This window comes from Boleophthalmus pectinirostris, unplaced genomic scaffold (assembly GCF_026225935.1).
Source record: "Boleophthalmus pectinirostris isolate CB_2022bp ecotype Guang Dong unplaced genomic scaffold, ASM2622593v1 HiC_scaffold_6, whole genome shotgun sequence".
NCBI classification, from domain to species: domain Eukaryota; kingdom Metazoa; phylum Chordata; class Actinopteri; order Gobiiformes; family Gobiidae; genus Boleophthalmus; species Boleophthalmus pectinirostris.
The window spans coordinates 28,509,668-28,534,814 of record NW_026571447.1 but is presented as its reverse complement, the minus strand read 5'-3'; the positions used below and the strand labels follow the sequence as shown (position 1 = coordinate 28,534,814).

General features: G+C 39.6%; 1 protein-coding gene across 1 annotated transcript; it reads right to left on the bottom strand.

Annotated features, from left to right (window-relative positions):
- Positions 1 to 2,072: 2,072 nt before the first annotated feature.
- rusc1 (RUN and SH3 domain containing 1) lies at positions 2,073 to 16,194 on the bottom strand. Its single transcript, XM_055164032.1, has 10 exons — positions 16,099 to 16,194; positions 12,138 to 12,251; positions 11,970 to 12,046; positions 10,912 to 11,086; positions 9,646 to 9,751; positions 9,511 to 9,557; positions 8,537 to 8,991; positions 7,032 to 7,282; positions 6,324 to 6,491; positions 2,073 to 4,946 (listed from the first exon to the last, which is right to left on the bottom strand). Exons 2-10 carry the CDS (start codon positions 12,205 to 12,207, stop codon positions 4,781 to 4,783), a joined length of 1,515 nt encoding a protein of 504 aa, XP_055020007.1. The 5' UTR covers positions 12,208 to 12,251; positions 16,099 to 16,194; the 3' UTR covers positions 2,073 to 4,780.
- Positions 16,195 to 25,147: the final 8,953 nt, after the last annotated feature.

The following is a 25,147-nucleotide window of genomic DNA, read 5'->3' as shown; positions in this document are numbered from 1 at the left end:
TCCAATAACACAGGTTTGTACATATCTTCAGCATTTTGTACACACTGTATTCCGCTTTGCTGTTGTATGCTTTGTTAATATGCTATTCCCAGCAGATCTTCAGGCTCCTATGCATTTTGTAACTTTTAACTCTGTGAGATCAGAGAGAGAGAGACTTTATTGATCCCGAGGGAATTCAAGTTTTGCTGCAGCAACATTTACACTGCGCTTCTCAGTCGCCTTTGTGTCTCAGCCAAAGGTCTCACTGCTGTTTAACAGGAGGACAGGACTGGTCAGGTAGAGTGTGTCAAGGCATTTTGAAGAGAGGAAAAACCAAAGCACAAAGCACAAAACATTGTTACCAGATTTATGCTGTCTCCCTAGTGATTTCTTGTTTTTGCTTTTGGCCAATCAGAGGTAGGCAGTGTAAATATAAGTTCTATGGGCTGGAAAGGATTTGCTGACAGAATCTGCTGGGTTCTTAATTATTTCTCAGTGTTTTGAACTTTCTTTCAGATCATGTCTCTTTTTCCAGGTCAAATGCAGATGATTCATAGTGTAATCATTTTATCTCTGATGTCGTATTGGGAACATTTTGGAACGCTCCATCAGACACCATCTACTAATTACTCATGTGAGTCCCAAGGAGCTGCAATGACACCCAAGATCATGTTCCTTCTCCTAAAATCATTTGGGAAATATATGACAGTGGTGCTTCTGGTCAGACGAGCTACAGTAATTTGGATAAAAACATGTACAAAAATGGGCACAAATTTGGAAGAGAGAAATGGAAGTTTTAGCTTCTCAGTCGTTGTCGCTCTGGAATGTTCTTTGTCCAGCAGAGTCGAACTGCTTCCTTGAACTCCTTGCGGTTTCCTCAGTGATAACAGTCTATATCCTTTTGTGACCAACCACTTAGGTTTTAGCAGGGAAAGGCTAAACTAATGGGGTGAAATCTTGGCTAAAGTTAAGTGAGGGATGAGGAGAATGTTTAGTGAAATTCCTCTCAGATTTGTATTACGAACCATTAACAGTTTTACACAAATAAAAAGCTCTTCACATGAGATTTATAGATCAATATTCAAACAACATTGACAACATTCACAGCACGAACTGTTCACACCATTCCTCTTCTTTCTGTAGAGAAAGTCACTTAGCTGAGATCTTGTGTCTTTTATTTGTGTCTTGGTGATGGCCAGTTTATCTGAATTTACTTCAGTCAATTGATTCCTTTGTAGGAGAAACATTTGCAGGAGAAAATGTGTGTTACCAGACATGGAGGAGACTTATAGAATAGTTTAGAGATGACCATATCAAAGCTTGTAGTAATTTGGTGCACCTCAAAAAAAAAAATAAAAAAAAATCTGATCTTACAGAAGTACAGAGAAGAATAGATACATTGTAAAGTACAAGTAAACCACAACTATTCTTTAACATTACATTTTCTTTTGATATGATCATCAACTATACATTTTGTGCCTTCTTTGTCATTATTATTAGTTTGTTCAACCATAAACAAATAAACAAAAACAGAAAAAATCCTTACATTTTTCTCAATCTCATTTTGCTTATTTTGATACGATTATAAAGGATAACCTTCTGTGTCTTCTTTATCATCATTAGTTTGCACAACCATAGTATGAAATTTATTCTACTGTGTGTAAATATTTGTAAAGTTCAGTGATCAATGTACATAAGACACCGCATCATTTCTGAAACTTCATATAAGTTTTTACTTCTTCTCACTCTTTTTAGAGAAATGTGCGTTTCTGTTATTTACAATGTATATGCAGTATGTGTACGACTATTGTTTCTCTCTTGGCACAAACTCGAAATAAAAAAAAAAAAGAATCAAAGACCATCAAAGAGAAGTTAAAGAAAGTGAATAGAAGTCTCATCAATCTTATTTTAAGTGACATCTCCATGGTCCAGTTAGACCTGAAGTGACGCAGGGGATGGTCCATTCACAGTTGTAAAAGAAATGATCTAACCCCCCAAAAAATGTCCAAAATTTCCATTACTAGCCCATATTTATCACCAAAAACATCAAACATTACAGCAACTTTTCCATAGTCCAAATTAAACGCATCGCCTTGTTTGGTTTTCACTTGTTTTATTGGGTGTATTTACAAACAAGCACATGCAGGCAGCGGACGGTGACTAACACTAGAGGAATACAATCTTATGCAATAGTTTTGGGTCTGGAGAACTGGTACAGCTATAACAGGGAGCACAATACCAAAGAGAAGGAGAAGAGTTATTTTTACATTTGATCACACACTTGCACACAGTGAAAGTGCAGGGTGTGCAGTCTGCATTGCACTAAGCCCCATCTCTGCTTTCACCCCACAAAACATAACAAATTAAAGCACTCTTTCATCCAAGATCAATAAATATTACATCCAATAAATTAACATTTGTATTTCATATCTCACATTTGGAATATACACAAAAATAACTCAGGTTTTAGCTTTATCTTAACTACCTGTCTATCTATTATTTTGTCTTTCTATGACAATGAAGATGCATTTTTTCATTATACTGCTCAGGGTTTGGATGCTACTTGACTGAATCTCATGCTACATCAACATAACATGAGGAATCTTTGAAGAAGCTTAAATTTTCCCTGATTTTAAATACATTTTATTATTAACCTGATAACTTAAAGAGGTCCTCCTATGCCTGCCGTTTTAGACAGACATTTCTGCATTGGCTGAGTAGGTTTGTGTGAACATGCATGCAAATAAAACATGGGTAAACAAAAGCGTGGTGCATATGCATAGTCCTTATGGCGTAATATCAGGAAGAAATGTCACGCTAAAGTCATACTGCGGAACATTTCAGGTTACGGGTCATCAAATGAGCTCTTGCAAGTTGCTGATACCAAACCATTCCTATTACGCAACTTCACGATGACGTTGCAATTTCTGGACACGTTATTTTATGGTATCAGCGGTGCCTTAAACCAAAGCAGTAGCATCTCCATGGAGACGAGCAGATAGCGAGTCAAGTCTGTGGATAGGCAAGCCCGCTCAGAATAAGAACGTATGCTTTCTGATGTTAAAAAAAAAAGCAAAAACAAACAAAAACCAAAGCGTATTTATTGAGTGAAATGTTCCGCAGTAGGGCTTTGACGCGCTTTAACGCAATATATACATGAGTTGTAGTTCACACTAGACTCAGTACATCACATCCACCAGATCACCAGCATTACGAACTATGATAACGAAGCAAAGATGGAGGAAAATGAGGATATACTGTAGTCAGCCGACAATGTTACAGACTTCGCACAGCACAAACAACCATATGAGGGCGATCCTACTCTGTTCAACTTTATATAGTGTTTAACAAGAGCAAGTAGAGTTTTATGGGGCATAAATTTAAACCACGTTGGACATGAGGGTAGAATGATTGGCTACAGATTGCTGTTGGTTCCTACGTGGGAGGGTAGATCTCTTTTTTATGTGTCTGGCATTCATTCAAAGCACTCGGGCACATTACAAAGCATACAGTGGAAGTTATGAGGCAAAATCTAATAATATGGTATGATGGCGTACAAGATGGACGATAAATGTTTCCATACGTCAATATAATTCACTTGTAAAGTTGCAGATAAAACAACTAACTTAAAAGTGCACTGTGTCGCTTTTCTGATGGAGGGAGTGCCATGGAGATGTTAATTTAGTTAATTTTCTTGGAATTTTCCACAGTTTGGCATTATATTTATCTATCCAAGTTGCAATTTTACAGGTGTTATAGTGCAAACGAAGTCGTCTTGAAAAACATGCATTATTATTGTGAGTGGGCTCGACTCTCCACAGATCTAACCTGTGTCTTGGCCTAGTTGCATCACTTGCTTGTCTCAATAAAGTGAAATAGTTTAATGTCAAACTGTGGAACATTCCAGGCACAGCAACAACATCTCCACGGAGGCAAGCAAATCACGGGCACTTCACCAGAAAAGCTGCACAATGTACCTTTAACATAATTGCAATTTTAAGCTGCTTTCTGACTATCTTAGTAAATAATGTTTTTTGTACTTATACTGTATATCTATGTATATTCTATATAATATGTATATTTCTTTATACAGTCAAATACAGGTCAAACACACATGAACCAGGCAATGGAATCAAGAGGTCACAAATGTCTGCGTTCACACTTTCAAAACTGGAACTAAACTGGGGCTAAACCTTGACAAGATCGGGGCTAATCCAGTACTGGGAGAACAAGAGCGAACCAAGTCTACATCAGGACTAAACCAGGATCCAACCAGAACCAAACCAGAGCAAGTGTGAACGCAGCCTCTGACTTGGGAGGTCAAGATAACATTGATCAACACATCAACAATACGCTAGATTTCATAGTAGTTTACAAAGGAAAGACTCACTATTTCAGGCGTGAGTTATTTGTATTATTTTGACTCCCAAAAGGCTGTGATCTGAGGGAGCCTGATACTAAAGAAGGATAATATCTTCCAGTGTGATATGGAAGGAATTCAACTCGAGTGATCATTTCGCACCATCTGCCGCTCCCGTACTGCTAAAACCCATTAGATTAATGTGACCAAACTGGATGGATTGTGATAGAAAAACCCCATATGTTTGTAATGGGAGATCGGGCTGCAGCCAGTTCTTGACGCGCATAAACTTTGAACAGATGGTGTGATGCACTCAACTCAAACTCCAACCAAGCTGGTGTTTCCATATCCTCCATAGTGGGTCTCATATGAACCGCTCAATCTTCACCTAAAATAAAGTCTTTTGTTTCTTATTATTGTTTAAGTGCAGCAGTTGTTCAGTCACATGATCAGAGAGGTGTAGCCGATGGGCACCAGTCCCTCCGTGTTGCCGCGGCGACAGCGAATCCAGTCTTGGTCCACCCCTCCCAAAACCTGCAGCTCCTCGTCTTTATTGAAGCTGAGCTCGCCGCCAGTGCCTCTGTGGTCACATAATGTTCGCACTGACCTGAGGAGTACAGCAAAAACATTTGAGACTATTAAAGGTCCTGTATTACACAAAATTGATTCTTTTGAGCTTTAAGCCATATTATAATGCCATTACCTCCTCAAAAACATACCTGGAGCTGTGTTTTATTTCATTCACACATCGGTTATCTGTGGTATGTCTACATCTCTGCTCTGTTCCACCTTGTTAGCAGCTACCCTTTACTTTTATTTCAGGAGAGATTGGCAATTCCAGGACTGAAATGATCCAGTTAACACTACAGTGACAGTGTATGGAGTTTAAAAACACAGTGGAGCATTTCTTGTATTACCGCATTATATCACAAGGTGGAATAGACTGTTTTAAGTAGAAGAACTCAGTCTAAATATGCAGGATTTGTGTGTTAAACATGTGCAAATGAAACAAAACACCACTCCAGGTATGTTTTAGGTGAGGAAACAACATAACAAAATCAGAAAATAGAGTAATACAGGCCCTTTAATAAAATAATTGTACCTTGAAATAACTGGTCTAATGGAGATGTTAGATGTATGGCTGAAGGGTTTAGAGAAATATTGCATTTTCTTTGGTACAAACAATGATTGGTTTTGCAATAAACGGGTTGGTGTTGTAATGAATTTCTAAACTGAGGTGGAGTCTGCAGTGCAAATTTAAAACATCCAGGAGCATTTGAACAAACACTAAAATACCCACAACTAAACTAATAAAGCAATCATGTTTATCGAGGATATTGTGTTTTCTACAAAGGAAATTACACTGGGGAAGCTGTAGCTCGAGTCTAGTCACTCTAGTGCATACTGCTGTTGAGTCTCAGGCAAGACACTTCACCCATCATGCCTGGTATGAATTTAGTGTGAGTGATTGGTGATGGTCGGATGGGCAGATGATGTAGAGTAGCAGCCTTACTTCCATTTCTGCAAAGCGTTTTAGTGTCATAAAAGGCTCTCTATAAAGCCAGTGCATGATCACAGCAGTTCCTAAATTTGTCATTCAACCGTTTTTGAGTTAAAACACATTTTTCAGGACATCACTGCCTGCCAAAATATTACCAAATCACAACTCTAACCCTGACAAACTGGTATATGTAATATTGCAAATATTGTGCATGGCTCTGTTTTGGTTGCAGTGGTGATTATTTTGCTTTATTAAGTCTCATTTACACACCAAAATGGTAAATTATTAAATCAAACCCATAATGAATTCAATTGAGCTTTTTTCAAGGCACACTTGGCAGTACTTCTCAGGCACATTGGGTGAAAATCAAATTCCTAAATCAATCATCATGCCATTTGCTGATTTGGACGATTGCTTTAGCCAGCGTTAGTTTTACCTATCCACTCTCCCTTCATTCGAGTAGTGTACTGTAGCTGTTTGTACCTGAGTGGTCTGGGTTGGTCCTTCATCTCTACCGCTTCAGCCTCCTCCTGTGTTTCTGGTGAAGTTTCCTCTTTGGGTTCAGACACTTTCTTTAACATGGGAGCAGTGCTGCTGCTCACCATCCTGGTCAGCGCACTCACACCAGGAGCCAACCACTGAGAGGGCCGCCTACACATAACAGAGAAATCAGTATTAGAGTTAAACCTTAACAGATGTGGTGTGAAATGTACTGTGATACATACACTATCTGGAATAACTGTACAATAATGTAGCATTTGTCCACACCAAATATTTACTTGGAAAAATCAGTGGAAAAATCTTCAAAAATTAAGATAAAAATTTACAAATTGTATGCAGTTATTACCTTTTCATAATTTTCTTCTTCTTTTGAACAGTAGAACTAGAATGTCTGTCCTATTGCAGCAATACATATATCACACTTTATGCACAAAAAACTTACTCCATACTTGAGTAGTCTTTTAATCAAATACTTAATAGCTCATATAACTATGTGGGTAACAGTTACACTGGAAATACATGTACTTAACTGTGCGTTCACACTTGCACATTCACCACAACAACACTGGGACTAAATCAGGACAAGAACAGGATCAACCCAAGTCCACATCAGGACTTAAGTGAGCTCAGTTTAGGACCAAATTACAACAAGTGTGAAAACACTCTGACTCCACATCTAATTGCACAAACCTGGTTGGTGCAGGGTGAGAACCAGGACTGGTTGATGATTTCGGGGCCCCAAAGAGGCGGTCCAGACCCCAGAGCATCTGTATCCCAGCACCACCGCTGCTGCTGCTGCTGACCGGGACAAAGTCACTGTGAGCCTGGAGATGTTCGGTCTTTTGCTCCTCCTTCTTCCCTGCAGCCGCACTCATCTCAGACAAGTTCTGACTAAGACGACCTCCCCAGCGAACCATCACCTCCCATCCCTGCTGGATCACCTGCAAACAGATTTTCAGATTATTTTAAAAGGTACCCTATGTGACTTTTCTGATAAAGGGTCTGTCACCTACTTGACTTCACTTCATGGCTATTAAAATAAATTTATAGATTTATACAATATACATTTTGAACATTATAGAATGTGAGGGATGGTTACCAGAAACCATCTTACAAGTCAAGTTTGTGGAAAGTTAAGATGACTGTAAGAATTTGTTGCTGTAAACCACTTGTAATTTAATAATGCCATACTGTGGAACATTACCAGGCAAAGCTAATAACATCCCTATGGAGACAATGCATATCTCACGATTATGGATGTAACAATATCCAAATCTCTCTGTACAATATTTTCACAATATACATCTCATAGCACGATATTTATTGCGATATTTTGTTGAGGCTAACAAAACTGTTAATATTCGACTTTTTCCTCTTAAAATGCCTTGACAAGACTTAATCCAAAGAATTAAGACTTAAAAGTGTTTAGAACTGTTATTTCTTCTAGGTAGTCTTCACTGAAATGGAGCAAAGGATCATGGTCTATGTAGTTCCCTCTGTCTTTTTTAGCTATTACTGCACCATAACTCTTAACTTAAGCAAAGAGACTTGTAATTTAATAATGCCACACTGTGGAACATTACCAGGCAAAGCTATAACATGTCTATGGAGACAATGCATATTTAACCACACAATAACAAGCAATATATACTCTCTAGAGAATATTTTCAGACATACATTATTAGATTATGTTGACCTTTCTAATTTAGGCCATAACAGTGCCATAGTAATGCATATTTGATGAGCATAAAATATCAGCCTGTCTGCTATTGCTTGATTTTCTAACATTCTGTTGGTCAGTCATCTCTCACACAAATTAATTTGAAATAAAATAAGATAAACAGCAACTGGTGGTTTTCAGATTCTACAGTGTGATGATATTCAGGGCAAAATCCACTTTTTCCTTTTGATAACATTGTACTTTGTCAAGAAAAATCCCAAAAGTAAATTCACAAATGTTAAACCTGATAATTTGTACTATTTAATAGTAAGTAAGTAAGTCTTTATTTATATAGCGCTTTTCACACACATTTTCTGTCCCCAAAGACGCTTTACAAAGCATTATTCAGCATTATTCATAACAGACCCAAGAACTTACTGTATTACAACAAAAATTAAATAGAAATTAAATAATATTGGCTCATAGTACTTGATGATGCCATTTGACACCAAACAATATGTAGAGATGTTTGTACCTGTCCAGCCTGTTGTGCCAGACTGTCCTCTTCGATGTTAGGGGGCGGTAGAGAGCTGATTTCCTTTTCCTTCACCCACCGCAGCTGAGGACTGGTCTCCAATAAACTCTCCTCCTTTGTCGTACTATTGTCTTCGGTGTTTGGATGGGACGTGGTGTCGTGTCTGCATTCTCCACTTTGAATATCTTCTTCAGAGAGCGACTCCATGTATTTCTCCTCACATTGCTTCGTCTCACTGGTTTGATTTGAGACATGTGGCGCTGCATCCTGTCCTGCTGCACTGGGGGTCTTGAGGTTGTGGGGGTCTACGTGGTGGTGTTGGAAGAGCAGATCAAGGTTAAAGGTCAGCAGGCTCAGCGGCTGAAGCACTAAAAGCAGTTCCTCAAACTGGGCGTGACAAGCACTCAAAGACAGGCGCATGAACGATGACGGGTGATAATATGTCTCCAATACATCTGGAAAAAGCAAACGTTTATGAAAATATTGGTACCACTTTGTAGTAACTGCACTTTAAATAGCCTTAATAAATCATGACCAGACACTTCAGAATTAACATATATTCAGTCAATACATATTGCCTTTAGTCATCATGTCACTAGATAATATTAAGAAGAACTACAAAATTATCTTTTTGACCCTAACTGTAGTGGACTAATTCTTGTATGTCTGTATGAAGATGTTGTTGCTTTTTTGGGATTTGCCACAATATGGCACTAATCTCATCCATATTGTGTTTACTCAGTGATTTACTGCTCAAAAATACCTTGAAATACACGCATTTTTACCAAAGGTTTCTCTACAGATCTGGCCTGGTGGTGTTGCCTGCTTGTCTCCATGGAGATGGATAAGTTTAATGTCATAATGTGGCACTTTCCCGGCAGTGCAATAACTACTCTTGGAGACAAGCAGCTGCTGGATCCTAAAAGTTACATTTAATTACCAGAAATAAAACAGCAAGAAAATGAACAACTTACCACTGCTAGTGTGAAGATGAGACAGCCAAAAATCTAGGTGCTTGATGCTGTAATACAAAAAGGAACATTTAGAGCCACAGAAGCATGTATATCTTACATATATATACTAGGGAGCAGCAGATGTACAGGACTTACTTAAGTAGGCCAAGGATAAATGCATTGAAGCGATGTTTGCTCTGCTTGAGCTGAGGCAGATCTCCAACTCGAGTTTGTAGGTTATGAAGAGCTTGTGTTTTCGAGCCTGGAGAAATGAAGGGAGGGAGAAGCAGATTTTGAGATGAGAAGAACTAAAGCAGCAAACAGGAAATCATTTCTAAAACTCATTCTTTGGTAGACAAATCAATATCTGTTTCCTGTTTACTTTATCCTCAACGGTGCATTGATTGATGTGTGAGAAAAATCTAACTCCAAGAATCAGTGGCTATGTTTCACTTGCTCACCAAAAATCTGATCATGTAATGTTACACCAGATTTCTTTCTGATTGTTCACACCTCTGCAGGTTTTGACAAGGAAATTTTGTGCAAAAAGGACTGTGAGGCAAAGACAAAATGAATGGTAAAATGTTAAAGATTGAAAACATTGCACTTTGTCTTCCAAATACAACAGGTAAGTCCAGCACATTCTACAGGATTTTTCAGACTTAAATCATTTTTGCCGTGCCGCAAAAAGCACAGACCATAGACATGAGAAGAATCATGAGATTATGAGACTGTAGTAGGATATCTGAATCTGAATATGGCAGTGAAGAGACCACACACCACAAGTTAAAAGTTTTGAGCGCACCTTATGTTAACTGTTTCCTGTCTAGAGTGAAATAACTCACTTTCAAGTGTCCAAAAGAGCGTTGTACAACTTTACTAACAATTGTAATAAAGTCACATCATTGTTTTCGCTGTCTCCTGAGTTTGTAACTTGCGGCTCTGTGTCACTCCATCTGCCCCTGATGCTCTGTTTTACTGGCTGGTGCAGTAGCGGTGACGTTTTGTGGCTACAATAGGACAGAAGGGCTCAGAGTCACACTGACACCACACAAATGAGAAGAGCAGTGGATTAAAAATAGCATACAAGGACCCTAAATTGCGTCACGCCTCCTGAAATTGGGAGAGAAGCAAATCAGGTCCTAAATTGGGCAAATTCTCCAGAAATGTGTGGCAGCCTTTGCTCAGAAACTCTAATAATTAAAATGTCCACAGGTGTATGTAAACACACAAAAAATCTGATCTCATTCGTAGCTTAATAATTTAGTTCTCTCACTTTACTGACCATTTCAAGGTACTCACTGTTACCACTGAGAGCAGAAATCTCTTTAATAATGTATAAATAACATTATAATGCATTACTAATAAGTCCACAGTGCGATGAATCTCTTAAGGCTCATTACTGCTGGAGCATGTGTGTACCTGGCCGTGTGGAGGCTTGGATCAAACCCCAGGCGTTGTTTGGCCTCCTGCCTGCGATGAGGTCACTTTGATGGGGTCTGAGGCCGTCCGTCAGCAGGCTGTGCAGGGCGGGGCACAGGCACTGCAGCACCAGGCGGCCCAGAGACGGATTTACAGTGCTGTCTCCAGATAACGCCTGATGAAAAAGAAAGAGAGAGAGAAAAAAACTGCTCAGTAATGCAAATGAAAATGAACGGCTATTGAGTTTGTATTAGGGGTGTAACGATTTCCAAGTCTCACGATACGATATCGTCACGGTATGAACCTCATGGTACGATATTTACTGTGATATCATGGGAAAGCTCACGATATGGTGGGGAGCCTCACGATTATGGATGTAACAATATCCAAATCTCTCTGTACAATATTTTCACAATATACATCTCATGGCACGATATTTATTGCGGTATTTTGTTGAGGCTTACAAAACTGTTAATATTTGACTTTTTCCTCTTAAAATGCCTTGACAAGACTTAATCCAAAGAATTAAGACTTAAAAGTGTTTAGAACTGTTATTTCTTCTTGGTAGTCTTCACTGAAATGGAGCAAATGGTCTATGTAGTTCCCTCTGTCTTTTTTAGCTATTACTGCACCATAACTCTTAATTTAAGCAAAGAGAATTGTGATTCGATATACTGTGATGGTCCATGATATTATTGTGAGAACTTTGATGATGCGATATCACGATATATTTCGGTTATTACATCCCTAGTCTGTATAATAACTTAAATCTATACTGTGTAACTTTTCTGAAAGAGCATTCACCACATGCTTGTCTCCATTGGAAATGTCATCACTTTGTCAAGAATATTCAACAGTATGACATTAAACTTCTCCAAACTATCTCCATGGAGACAGGTGGCTCCACTAGGCCAAGTTACAGGTCAGATCTATGGAGAGATGTTTTTCAAGGTATCTGAATTAAAGATGACCAGGTAATTTCCCTTGTGAGTCTAGAGTCTATAGACAAGTATAATCTATATAACAGTGACATTTTGACTGATGACTAACAGACTCACCTTCTGCACAATGGTCCGAGAAGTGCTAAATTGTGCCAAGATGGCTTCCACTGCCACACTAACGGCGCTGACCAAAGCTAAAGGAGAAAAACAACAGTTCACATTTACCATTTCCAGCGTGTAAAGCAATAAGGTGATCGAACAGCGGAAGAGCAGAGCCTGCAGTACCTCTCTTCTCCTGTAGGGTCTGAGGGGACAGGCCCAGCCCTCTCACTGGAGCTCTGACATCATGGTCCATCCACGGCTCTGCTCTGTGGCCAGCGAATGACACACTGCGGACAGCTGACCAACAAAACAGTCTCCGTCAATAGGGTAATTAAACTGGATCAGCACAATGACAACACAATAATACCAGGACTGTTTAGAAACGCAGTTAAGCAATGAAGCACTACTTAGCAGATGGTAACATGACATACACAGGAGTAGCATTTTAAATTGTAGACTGCACATCTGGAAACTGGAACGTTTTCTGTGAGCGTACAACAAACTTAAACACAACATGGGTTTGGGGAGAGTTAAAATAAATATGGCAACACTTGAGTTAAACCAACAGATTTATATAACGCTGTTATATAAATGCTGGCATAAAACGTGTCAAAACAGTTGTCTATGGCACATACAAGAGGTGGGCAATACTGACAAAATTATATCTTGATATTTTTTCGGAGCATCCCAGTAATATTACTCAGACAATATTTTGACTATCTGTGAGAAATGTGTAATAACATGCCTTTAAAGATCCTATATTACACAAAAATAACTCTTGTGAGCTTGAAGCCATGTTAGAATGTAAAAAATGTTTTGTTTCATTCACACATGTTTGAGTAACTCTTTATAATTAGTCTGTTTACATCCCCAAACCTCAAAATGCTCTGTTCCATCTTGTGATGTTATGAAGCTGTAGTCTTCAAGTTATCATCTACCGTTTACCTTTTGTTCGGTAGAGCTGAAATCATCCAAATAATTCTAGTGAAGGTGTATGGAACATAGTGGGGCACGTCCTGTATTACTACATGACATCACAAAGTGGAAATGAGTGTTTTCTGTCTTTAAAAAAAACTCAGCCTCAGAGTTTATGTGTTAAACATGAGTGAATGAAACAAAACACATCTTCATGTATGTTATTGATGAGGAAACAACATTATAACAGATCAGGGGCCATTAAATGTATTAGTTAAGTATCAGACAAATGTGAAATTACACACAAAAGTCAAGAAATATTACTTTCATACCCTCATTTGGTTACAACAAAAGCATTTCCCGTTTTTCTATTATACAGATTCTATTACTTTTTATCATATACGATATACTTGATATTTAAATTCAAAACAATGCTCACCTCTTGCACATGTAGCTATGGATAAAAAAAAAAAAAAACATGCAATAATGAGGTACCAAAATGTGACTGACACGTGGATGACACACGAAAAGGATGACTGACACAACAGTAGACAAAAGACACTTTGGTACAGGGATAAATGTGGCTGTTATCAAAGTTTTTGCAGAGTTGAAAGGGCAGAATCTGACATTTGATAACCAGTAAGAAGTAGTTTGTAATCTGAAAACTATTCTCTTTATCTTTCTTTCAAAGCTGCAAATTCTTTAACCATGGCTGACATTATAACCATCATTATCTACAGGAGACATCAAGGAAAAGACAAGACACACATGCACAAGATGTCTGACCAAGAAAGAGTTATAGAGGAGGAGAATAAAGAGAGAGAAGTCTTACTCGCCACACGTGACTGCTCCTGGTAGAGTTTGGGGGGTAATGGGGGTGCCCGGGGCGGGAGGGGTGGGTACAGATTGGGGTAGTAGAGGGGGGCAGCCAGGGCGGGGAGGGTGTGCGAGCGTGGGAACAGCGGAGAGTTTAGACCTGACTGTGGTGGTACTCCGGAACGCTGAGGCGGGGAGAGGGCACCTATGGGCGACAAACGAGGAGGGGCGCCGCGGTGGAGGGGGCAGTTTTTAGGGTGGTACAGGTAAAAGGCTGGAAGAGGCGGTAGCTCTTTAAAAGCCTTATCTCGATGTGAAAGCTGAGGTTTTTCAAATTCACTTGAGTTGTTGTAGCGCATAATAACATCAATATTCTTGTACGGGGTTGGGCAAGTTGGCGTGCCAGCTGTGCTCTGTTTGACTGAATTACTGCCATACAATGAGTCCACATTACTGGCGGATTCAACAGATTTCGCACCATGAATCTGTTTGTACGCCAGTTGTGCATTTTCTCGCTCGTAATCCCTATAATCACGAATTGAATCTATGCCAAAATCTCTCAGGTATTCAGAACTTGTGTCACTGCCGATATCATGTCTGTAAACACAATCTGGACCCATATGCGGATTTAACGGCGCTGTTCGTCCTACGGGATTGCGAGGTCTGGGATCCAAAAAGGGGTTACCGGAGTTAGGATAGAGGGATTGGTCAACAGAGTGGAGGAAGTAGGGAGGGGAAGAGCAAGGGAGGGGCGCGGGAGGGGGTGACGAAGCTGCAAATTTGAATAAAAGAAAATTTGTACAAAGCAGGGGAAAGGACAAAAGCAAGCGAACAGGCAGGATAAACACACAGATCGGAGTCATGGAGAGAATACACATTGAATTAGGATGGATGGGTGAGAGAAATAAGGATTTGTCACATGAATGGAAAAAGGGGGAGAAAAAAGATGCAAAAATGTTAGTATGAATGTACATAAGCAGTGCTGTAATTTATAACACTATAATAAAACAGTTAAACATTGACAGAGTATGGAACTCAATGCAGTATTGTGCTGAGAAAATGGTAAAGAATAGGAATGTAATGATATCCCAATCTCACAGTACGATATATTTATTGCGATATTTTGTGGAGGTGAACAAAAATGTGAATATGCTACTTTTTCCTCTTAAAATGCCTTGATAATTCAAAGAACTAAGATTTAAAAGTGCTTAGAACTGCTATTTCTTCATGTAGTTTGCACCAAAACAGAGCAAAGGATCATGGTCAATGTAGTTCCCTCTGTTTTTTTAGATATTGTTGCACCGTAACAATGAATTTAAGCAAAGAAACTTGTGATTCGATATATTGTGATGGTCCACGATATTATTGAGAGACTTTTAACAATACGATATCACAATATTTTGGTTATTGTTACAAAAGAAGTCCCCAGAATACATAGAATATTTAAGTCCTATACAGTACATTATACTAAATCAAAAGCTATGTTAAAAAATACATTAAAGGATAGTGCAACTTACAAACTGTATTAAACTTGAGATAAGAAATATTCGTATAAGACAATTATTCAATCAGAAAGCAGAATGAGCCTCACATGATTGCATGAATCCAGCCGGTTTAAACCTAAAATATCCCTCTCTGATCTGAGTCTTCACTACCTAAAGCCCAGATTCTGCAGCTCAGCGAGTGAATTCTGGAGATGGAAATGTCCAAATCATTTCCCTTGTGGATCAATAAAGTTTGTCTAAGTCTAAAATCTAAATCTAAGTCTAAGATGGCCAGACACACAAGACACGGCCTGTCCTTTTACTGGAAAATGAGAAATACATGTTAAGAACTGGCAACCCAGGCTAGTTTGTGATTGTGATTCCCTTTTTAAAACTAAAAGAGTACGGACATACAGTTCCTTTAAATGTTGTTATGAATGATATGACTGGAGCAAAGCCATTCTACTTTAAAACAAGAATCTAAACACTACTAATAAAAAGGTAATAAGCCTATACTACTTTTACATTTTAACATAACTGTACATAAGACTTGTTTATGCGAATCATCATTTCAACTATGACTAAACTGTGCTATGATTAATTAATTTATCCTCTTAAAACCTCTCTCATACTCTGCAGTACTTTGCTGCAGTATTCATCCGCAACCCTGGATCGGCCTTTCAGTTCTGATTGTCTACATATTTCTTTCATTTATTTTCTTTGGCCTAAACGTTGCCTTCCTTTTCTCAGTGCAGCACTAGAGCTACAGTTCAAGGTAATGCTGAGTCAGTCACAGAGTGGATTTTTGCTCAATCATTGCTTCAGTCTTTAACACAAGCCAAGAACTATTCACTGGACAGGCAGGCAGCTCTTCTCACTCCCCTATAGTTTCTAAAATGTATTAAAAAAGAGCTAAAATGTGTCCGTACCTGAGTAAGTTTTGGAGCACTATGAAGGACTACACCAGTACATGTTACTTCCTGTTGTCACTTCAGAGGTTTGCCGCAATTGGCCTTGACACAAAGATCCACCCCTTTGGCTTTTAAAGGCACACACATGCAAGTGCACAGGTGAATCATTCTTTCACTATCACTTCTATATCCATAAAGGAGAGATGACTAATATTTTTGGACTAATTATTTATTTAAAAGGTGCACTGTGTAACTTTTCTTATACATAGTTAATACTTTGCCTGGAATATTCAATGTCATAACATTAGATTCTAAAAAACATGCATTGAAACACAAACATACATCATGGAGACAAGCATGGGCTCCTTCAACCAGAAAAGTTATATAGTACACCTTTAACAAATCTATACTAATTCACTAATAAATATTTCATCGAGCTATGGACATTTTTGCAAGTCATGTTTTAGATTTGTTAAGATAAAGGTTTACTGGGATAATCCTGCTTTATATCGATTATGTCAATATTCTTGTTTGTTGTGGTATTGTCTGAAACTGAATATTGCACATCTACATTTGTTATCATGACAAGCTTAGTTGCCATTACATTTGGAAAGAAATAATAATAACCGAACTGTCCAATAATAAGACATGTTGACAAATGTATATCCTTGGTCTCTAGGTTGCCAGCTGCAGCACTAAGAGCAAAGTAACTTGATCTCGCTGCTCTGGGGAACAAGGGCGGGGTGAGGGTGAGGGGGGAGCGACTGTAAAAGGGCATACACCTACGAGACTAGACAAATAGTACTATAGAGCAGTGAAATTTTAGAAAGATTGTTTGTTTGAGTATTGAGTGAGCATGAATTTCAATGTACAGCTGGTAGTATTTCCCTTATTTCTCTCAGTAACAATGGTAATGGCTCATCTTGATAGTTTTGAAGGATTATCCACATTGATATCAATAATCAGGTCATATGTTTGCAATTAGAAATCAGAAATGTATCTAAAATGTCTGGGCTGAGGTTCAAGTACTGCAAAAAAAAAGTGACTGTTACCTTTGAAAGATTACATTACTGTTTTTACTTACATTTTTATCATGTTTATTTCCATTTTCTATTCTCATTTCCTAATCGAAAAACAACAATTTGCTTATAGTCAATGCCTGCCCCCCCTCTATAGCAATAATGATTCACTGGCAGGTTCCCAAACTGGCCTCTCATATTACACTCTATCTCTCTTCACGTTATCCATCACTTTCTATTCTCTCCAATACTGTGGCTGCTGCTCCAGTCTGTATCCGAACAAATGTCTGCTCATCATCAGTGAGCCATCATGGTGCATCATCCACTGACTCACAACAGCCCACGTCTTTGTTGCTCCCTTGTCCAATATAAACTGTATTTCCCAGAGTAAAACTGAATAACTATAATAATATGTGTTTTCATGGAAACTATTTTGTTTTACGGCTTTATCCAAGTGCGTCGTTTAAAAAGCCACCTGAGGTTTTTGCGTTATAACCAAGCTGTGATAGAGATTGCTATAAAAAAAGATAATGAAATATAGTTCTACTTTTGTTAATATTTCTTTAGGGCAGTGCGATAAATCAAATTTGAATCGTGATTATAATCATTGCTCCAGTAACAAGGCACTGGGCCGGCCACAGTAATTACTATATCGACTTATTGTTCAATATCTGTATCTGTAATATATTTTGGTGTGTACATTTTCTTTGTTAAAGTGTGGACATTTGAGATATTTTTGTTCTAATACAGCAAGATCTGAGCTGTAGAAGGCTGAATGTCTAACTTATATTTCTAATTATGGGTTCATTCTGCTGTTTACTTGGTGCAGCTCAGGCTTTTTGAATGATATTGTCTATTTAGAAATGTTTACTGGGATCATATTGCTTCATTTTGAAATCAAATTTGAATCATGATTACAATTATTGCTCCAGTAACAAGGCATTAGGCCTGCCACAGTAATTACTATATCGACTTATTGTTCAATATCTGAAAGCTGGAACAGTATATTTTGGGGCACAATATTTATCGTGTGTACATTTTCGTTGTTAAAGTGTGGACATTTGGGATATATTTGTTCTAATACAACAAGATCTGAATGGTAGAAGGTTGAATAATTAACTTCTATGGCTAATTATGGGTTCATTCTGGTATTTACTTGGTGCAGCTCAAGCCTTTTGAATTATATTGTCTATTTAGAAATGTTTACAAGGATTATCTTGCTTCATTGTGAAATCAAATTTGAATCGTGATTACAATTATTGCTCCAGTAACAAGACATTAGGACTGCCACAGTAATTACTATATCGACTTATTGTTCAATATATGAAAGCTGGAACAGTATATTTTAGGGCACAATATTTATCGTACACACATTTTTTTGGTTTAAGTGTGGAAATTTGGGATATTTTTGTTCTAATACAACAAGATTTGAGCTGTAGAAGGTTGAATAACTAACTTCTACGGCTAATTATGGGTTCATTATAGTATTTACATGGTGCAGTGCAGGTCTTTTGAATGATATTGTTTATTTAGAAATGTTTATCAGGATGATCTTGCTTCGTTGTGAAATCAAATTTGAATTGTGATTACAATTATTGTTCCAGTAACAAGGCATTAGGACTGCCACAGTAATTACTATATCAACATATGAAAGCTGGAACAATATTTTTGGTTAATGTGGAAATTTGGGAGCTCAGGCCTTTTGAATGATACTGTTTATTTAGAAATGTTTACTAGGATTATCTTGCTTCATTGTGACTGTGTCAGAAACCAAAAGTAGTTTCAATATTATTGTATATCACAATATATCTCTATACCAATATATTGTGCTTCAAAAGGTGCATACTTAAATACAAAATAACTGATTTAATTTAGTTTTTATTAGTTCTGCCCCTAAAAACCTTCAGCAATGTTCCTAGTCAAGTCTAGTCTAGTCTTCATTTGTCTTTAAAAATGTATATCATGCTAAAAATGACAATTATACTTGTGTGACAGATTGACAGTACATTAATTATTGTTTCAGATAATCATGATTTCAATTATAATCATTATTGTCCTTTTAATATGACTTTGACTTACATGACTCTTATTTGTTCATAGGTTGCTGTTTCTTTTCTTTCTTTATTATGTTTGTGACTTTATATTTGATATGGGGCTCTTTTTGTCTGTATTTGGGTGTTTGTAAAGTCTGTTTGATGGTTTATTGATTGACAGTGATGTCATTTTGTCTATTTTGTTTTGTCTGACTGTGGACGGCTTACAAAGAGTGATGCTGAACGATGAAAATGTGCAATCAGAATTATAACACAGTTCTTATACTCACCTGATGTTCTCAATTCTGTGATTCTTTCCCCGTCCGCTTGGCCTCTCACCTCCACCTCTCCTCCTCCTTCTTTCCTCTCCTCCTCCATCTTGTATTCTTCACGCTCCCACTGTGCCCCCAGGTTCCACAGGCTGCCGTCACTGACCGAGTATCCCAGCTTATTCTCTGATGGACACAATTCCGACTTGCCATTCTCCTCTTCAGCTCTTTGCAGCATTTCCTGTAGTGCAGCCATGGAGGTGAGCGCGGGAGGGGGCTGCATGAAGAGGGCCTGTGCTTGGGATGTGTACTCCCACTGGGTCCCATCTCCTGCTTTGTCCCTCCTCCACTTCAGATTGTACAGTAAGTCTGGATCTGGTGTTATGATATTGGGATCAGGCTCTGGAGCTGTGATAACTTTAGTTGGCAGTGAGCTTGACTTGCGATTTCGAAGCTCTTTAAACGTTGTGGTTTTGGGAGCAGATCCTGTTGATGTCGACTCCAGTGACGAAGAACTAGATTTCTTTGGGGTCTCCACTGTTCGTTTTCTCATTTCAAAGTGAGGAGCTTTGGATGGGGCATCTGTTTCTGGCGTGAACGCAATTAGCCAATCAAAACGCTCTGGTTTAGTGGAGTTGGCTGGAAGGGTGCTGATTTTCGGAGGGGCACATGAGGGTATAGGGGGTAAAGGTCGCGGTGGGGGAGGAGGTGGAGGTGAACTCGGTCTCTGGGATGCGTAATGTAATATCATTTCATAGTCATCTTCTTTTGAATTACTTGTATTGCTCAAACCGGTGCTGTAATACGGGGCACACATGTAAGCAGTGTTCCTCCTTCGTCTTCTCGCCATTTCACTAAAGGATGTTGTCTTTTGGTTTTCCTTCCTCTCCTCTTTCTTTTCGTTATCTTCAGATTCTCCTTCTAATATACTTCTGTAGCACAAACTATCAATAAGCCCATTGTCAGATTGCTTGTCATCTTCTCTATCTTCTATCGTGTAGTCACATCTAGACATAACACTGTCATCATCTGCTTCTTCCTCTAACCCTCCAACACAGTTACCGAGCTCTGGACTGATTTTGAGGAGCTCTGCTTGGGTCAAACCGGCAAGCATCAGTAATTTCCGGATCTCTACGTCCAGCGCGTGGAAGGAGGGGGGAGGAGGGAGAGCTGGTGGAGGCGGGATCGCTGGGGGAGACGAAGAGGATACGGAAATAACAGGAGGAGGAGGTAGAGGAGGGGGACGAGTCGTGGGCGGAGGTAAGGAGTCGGGCGATTTTTCCTGTTCGGCCAGGAGAGCGGCGCGTCTCTGGGCTTCCTTTCGGGCCAGGTGACGGGTGCGAGGAGGAGGGATGGGCGGAGTCGGGGTGGGGATGGTCGGGGAAGGAGCGGTGTAGAGGGTGAGATACGGGACAGGTTTAGAGGCAGGTAAGGGCGGGATAGACGGGGGCGTAACCGGAGTTGATTTCTCGCATCTGAACGTGGTAAAAGTCGGCGATGTGGTGTGGAGAGAGAAAGTGGACAGCGGGGTTGGAGAAGATGCTACAGGGGTGGGCTCCCTGCTTATATTGATGTACGTGTGGAGGTCGGAGGTCACACTGGCATGGCGGACTGGCGGTTTGGGCGGGGCTTCAATTGGGGAAGGCGTGAGAGAATCAGGCGCTAGGGGGTCTTCACAATCTGACGGAGCAGTGAGGTCGACCCCTGCGTCGGAAAATTCTTGTGATTCTTGCATTTTTCCTTTGGGGTTTTTGTACAACTTCCAGGGAATGTCAATATTTCCCATTTCATCCATAATATCAGACAGATCCTGCTCATCTAAATCACTCAAATCAAATCCTTTCTCATGTAGTTTAGCGATGTATGCGAGTTTTACCTCCCTGTTTACTTTCTCTAAGCGGTCTAAATGATCAATCCGATCTCTAAGCACATCCCAGTGTTGTTCTCCTTCTAGATCCCAGCGTGCTACTTGGATCACCTGACTGAAACGCTCCATTTTCCCAAACTCCCCCACAGATTCTAGGAAGTCCAGTAAACTTAATTTGTTCATTTCCGAGTCCTCTTTTATTCCTAAATAGTCTGGGGAGTCGAGGGCAGAGGGGTATCCTTCATCGGGAGAGGCGGGAGAGGCGGATGATAAGTAGAAAGGGTTGTGCGAACGTGGGAGAGACGGAGGAGAGCGAGATGGAGGCTTGGATTCGGGAGCTTTGAGAGGGGAGCACGTTTTGGGAGACAACATGAACGACAGATTATCTTGATCATTGGACGAGCTCATCGAGTAGGATTGATCCGCGCTGTCCGAGTCCAGATCGGAGCAGGAGCTGATGGAAGTGGAGGACGAGGAGGTGGAGGAAGTGAGGGAGAAATCCAAGAGAGAGGGTGGACAGTCGGAACAGGACGGGACCAAAGTATCATCGTCGTCGTCTTCATCATCGCCATAGTGATCTGGCTCTTCTTCCTCGTCAATATCAATATCGCCACTGCTGTCGTCGTCATCGTCTTCCTCATCGACTTTGCATGCTGCGTTGTTTGAAATTTCCAGTTCGTCACTACTTTTATTATTATTTTCCAAACTTTCAGCTAAAGAAGCAGCGTTGTCTTTCCGTGGTTCTTCCGGAGCTGGTTTGGGTTTTTCCTCCTTCACTCGATTTTCTTCCTGTTTTTGAAACAACGGGCCAGGAGGAGCCGGGAGTTGCATCTGCTGCCTTAGTGAGATGGTGTTGTTATTATTGTGGTTATGGTTGAACATGCTGTTGTTGTCCTGAGGGGAGCGGCCATCACAGCAGAGGCAAGGCAAACTGGGCTCATTGCAATTTGGGTCAAGAGGAAGGAGAGATGGGACCGCCGGAGGAGCAGGTGAAGCTGAGTGTTGGTTCGCTGCAGACATCCGTGTACTTTTAGATTTGGGTTTAGCAGCTTTGAAGTTTGCAGGAGCTGGTTTTTGTGCGATTGCTTTTGGTTGGTGCAGAGGAGCGCGAGGCTGTGCTCCCGCTCTCGTCCGGGGTGAAGCGACAGGTGCTTTCGTGACCCGACGAGCAGCAGGGTTTGGAATCGTGTTCATATTTTTATCTTCCTTGGGCAGGGCGGATGCGTTTGACTTTGGTACAGTCCGTTTGGTGGTGTCAAAGCGACGAGGTTTCGGAGGCTGAGAGGAGGACTGCATTTCTGTGGGAATTTCAGGATTCAAGGATACCTCAGGTTGCTATAGAAACAGTGGCTGTAAAAGCAGGAAGGACCCGAGCTATGACAAGCCGTGACGGTCACATCTTGGCTTCATTCCCGAGTTCCTGTAACATCAAAGAGACCCACAGAGAATAGGCACTGTGTTATTGATTTTACATTAAAGCAGGGTTATTTAGGTTTAAGTATTTGTGCTCATTTGTGCTTCAGTTAAAACAAAAAATAAAAGTAGGCATATCAAAAAAAATACAGTATTATCTTTTTTGTTCCATAAGGAGGACTGGGCAATATGGCAAAATAGTTTCATCTCAATTTGCTATTTGGATTTTCTTTTCAAATACAAAGTCAAAATGGCTAAACACACTTTTAGAACTTTATTTTTAGTTTAGTTCTTCCTCTGAACTTTGCTCTAAACCACATGCTTTTACTAACAGAGGATTCACTTTAGACCTCTCAATTAATAACCCCGACCATAAAATTGATGATAAAAAATGACTGAATCTCAATTTGAAAGCAATTTGTTCTCTACATTGACCCATCCCTTAAAGTACTGGGCACATGGAGATAACAATGAAGCAGGCAGGTACCCTTCTCTAGAACATCCACAGCCGATTCTGAATTCAAATCTGGCACTAGAAGTGTCCAATATTGTCAAAAATGAATATTTCCTGAGAACAATATTCATGATATTATGTGCTAAAACATGCCAATAGGATGATGTGTTTTGAGCTCACAGTAAATATAGACTTAACCACAAAAGTGCAGAAATATCACTTTATACCTTTGTTTAGAAGATTGCATTGCTTTGAATCCCTTTGAAACTGTTTTTCTTAAAGATAATAGTCTATATTCTAATTCCCAAATCTCTGTAACAGTAATATTTCAGTTTTTATACATATACATTTCCTCTCTCTAGGACCCACTGTTGTGAGATGAGATTTGCAGCCACTCAGACATATTTGAAAACAATTTAATTCAATTTCCCACATTTTATATACAAAAATGACTGTGGCCTAATCTAATAGGGTTAGGGTCAAATGAAGTAATCAATAACAATGCAATTACATGTCACTTTATATGCAGCCAATACAGTGTGCGTCCTTGTCCATCATCTGCTATGTTCTGCATCACTTGGCTTTAGATATTCATGAGTTTAAGAGTCCCTCTGCCTCCATCTGGCCATGCCACTCCAGTAAAATGACAAGAGATAGGCCAAGGTTTATCAAGAATTGTCTCAGGCTATACTCTACAACATCTCGTGTCCAGTGCACGGTTTTAATTGGAGCATGAAATGATCGGACGGCTGCACTGTGCTTGCCTTTTCAACATCCCATCCACTGAAGGTTAGCGCTCACAAGCTATTTTCTCAGCATTACTTGAATATGAATGATGTTGCTTACACGGGGCCTTGATAAAACAACATCAGAGGTTCATTTTCGACTCCAAATTAAGCTGGCACCATGTTTACCTCTTTGGATGTAGTGTGTTATTGATCATATGGACCTGGCGGAGACTGGGAGGATGCGAGAGCGCGGAGGAGGAGGAGGGGGTCCCTGAGTAGCTGCATCGGTCGGTACCAGGCCTTTCCTCCCACGAAATTGCCCCGAAATTAGCCATTATATTGTTACATTTTAAAACAAATCTCACATCTGTGCGTTTTGTATGCTAGATTTTAACAAAACCAGTTACATGTTATAACCAACAACACCCAATTACCAAAGGGTCCCAGTCAGATGATAAGATTTTGATTCGTTGCGTGTTTATTTGTGAATTTACACATTTTCAAGTAATTATAAAAATAGAAATGATCATAAAATACTCACAGGAAGATTAAGGTGAAGAAAGATGCAGCTCTCCATCTCGTCGGACGCACGAAGATACCCAGCCTGAACCTCCCGAGGAGCAGTTCTCGGCGTTTCTCGCGAGTTTTCCCGCCCCATCACCAAAGACCACCTTCCCCTGACAGAGCCTATAAACCAGATTCAGGCTATCACCCCTGAATCAACCACACCTCTAATGTAACGGGATGTCTGCTGCTGAGTGCTCATTATGTTGCAATCCATCACACTTCACGCTGTCATATTGTAGTAGACTTTACTTGCATTAAGCTTGACTGACAACACTTCTTCTTTAAATCCAGTTTCCTTTGTTGTCTTTACTGCCCCATTGTCACTCAGAGATATGGTTTTCTGTGGAATCTTGACTTAAATACGACATAAGTTTATCATTGTTAAAGGTGCATTGTATAACTCTTTTGGTTATTGCTTTGCCCAAAATGTTTCACAGTATGACATTAAAGAAAAGTGACAGCAGGACAAGTCTGCCAGGTCAGATCTGTGGAGCAGTGCCAGCTTATTCTAGAATAAATGTTTTTCAATGATTTTCTTTTCGTAATAACATCCTAATGGAATGAATCCAAGACAGAATTGCATTTAATTTGTCTATTGCATAATATTTCAGGGAAAACAAAAACAATATTGGTTTTATTTCATTACGATTGTTGTAATAATGAGAGGGTTTGGCATAAGATTTATTTTCTGCTACATAAACAGGATATGAACACGCA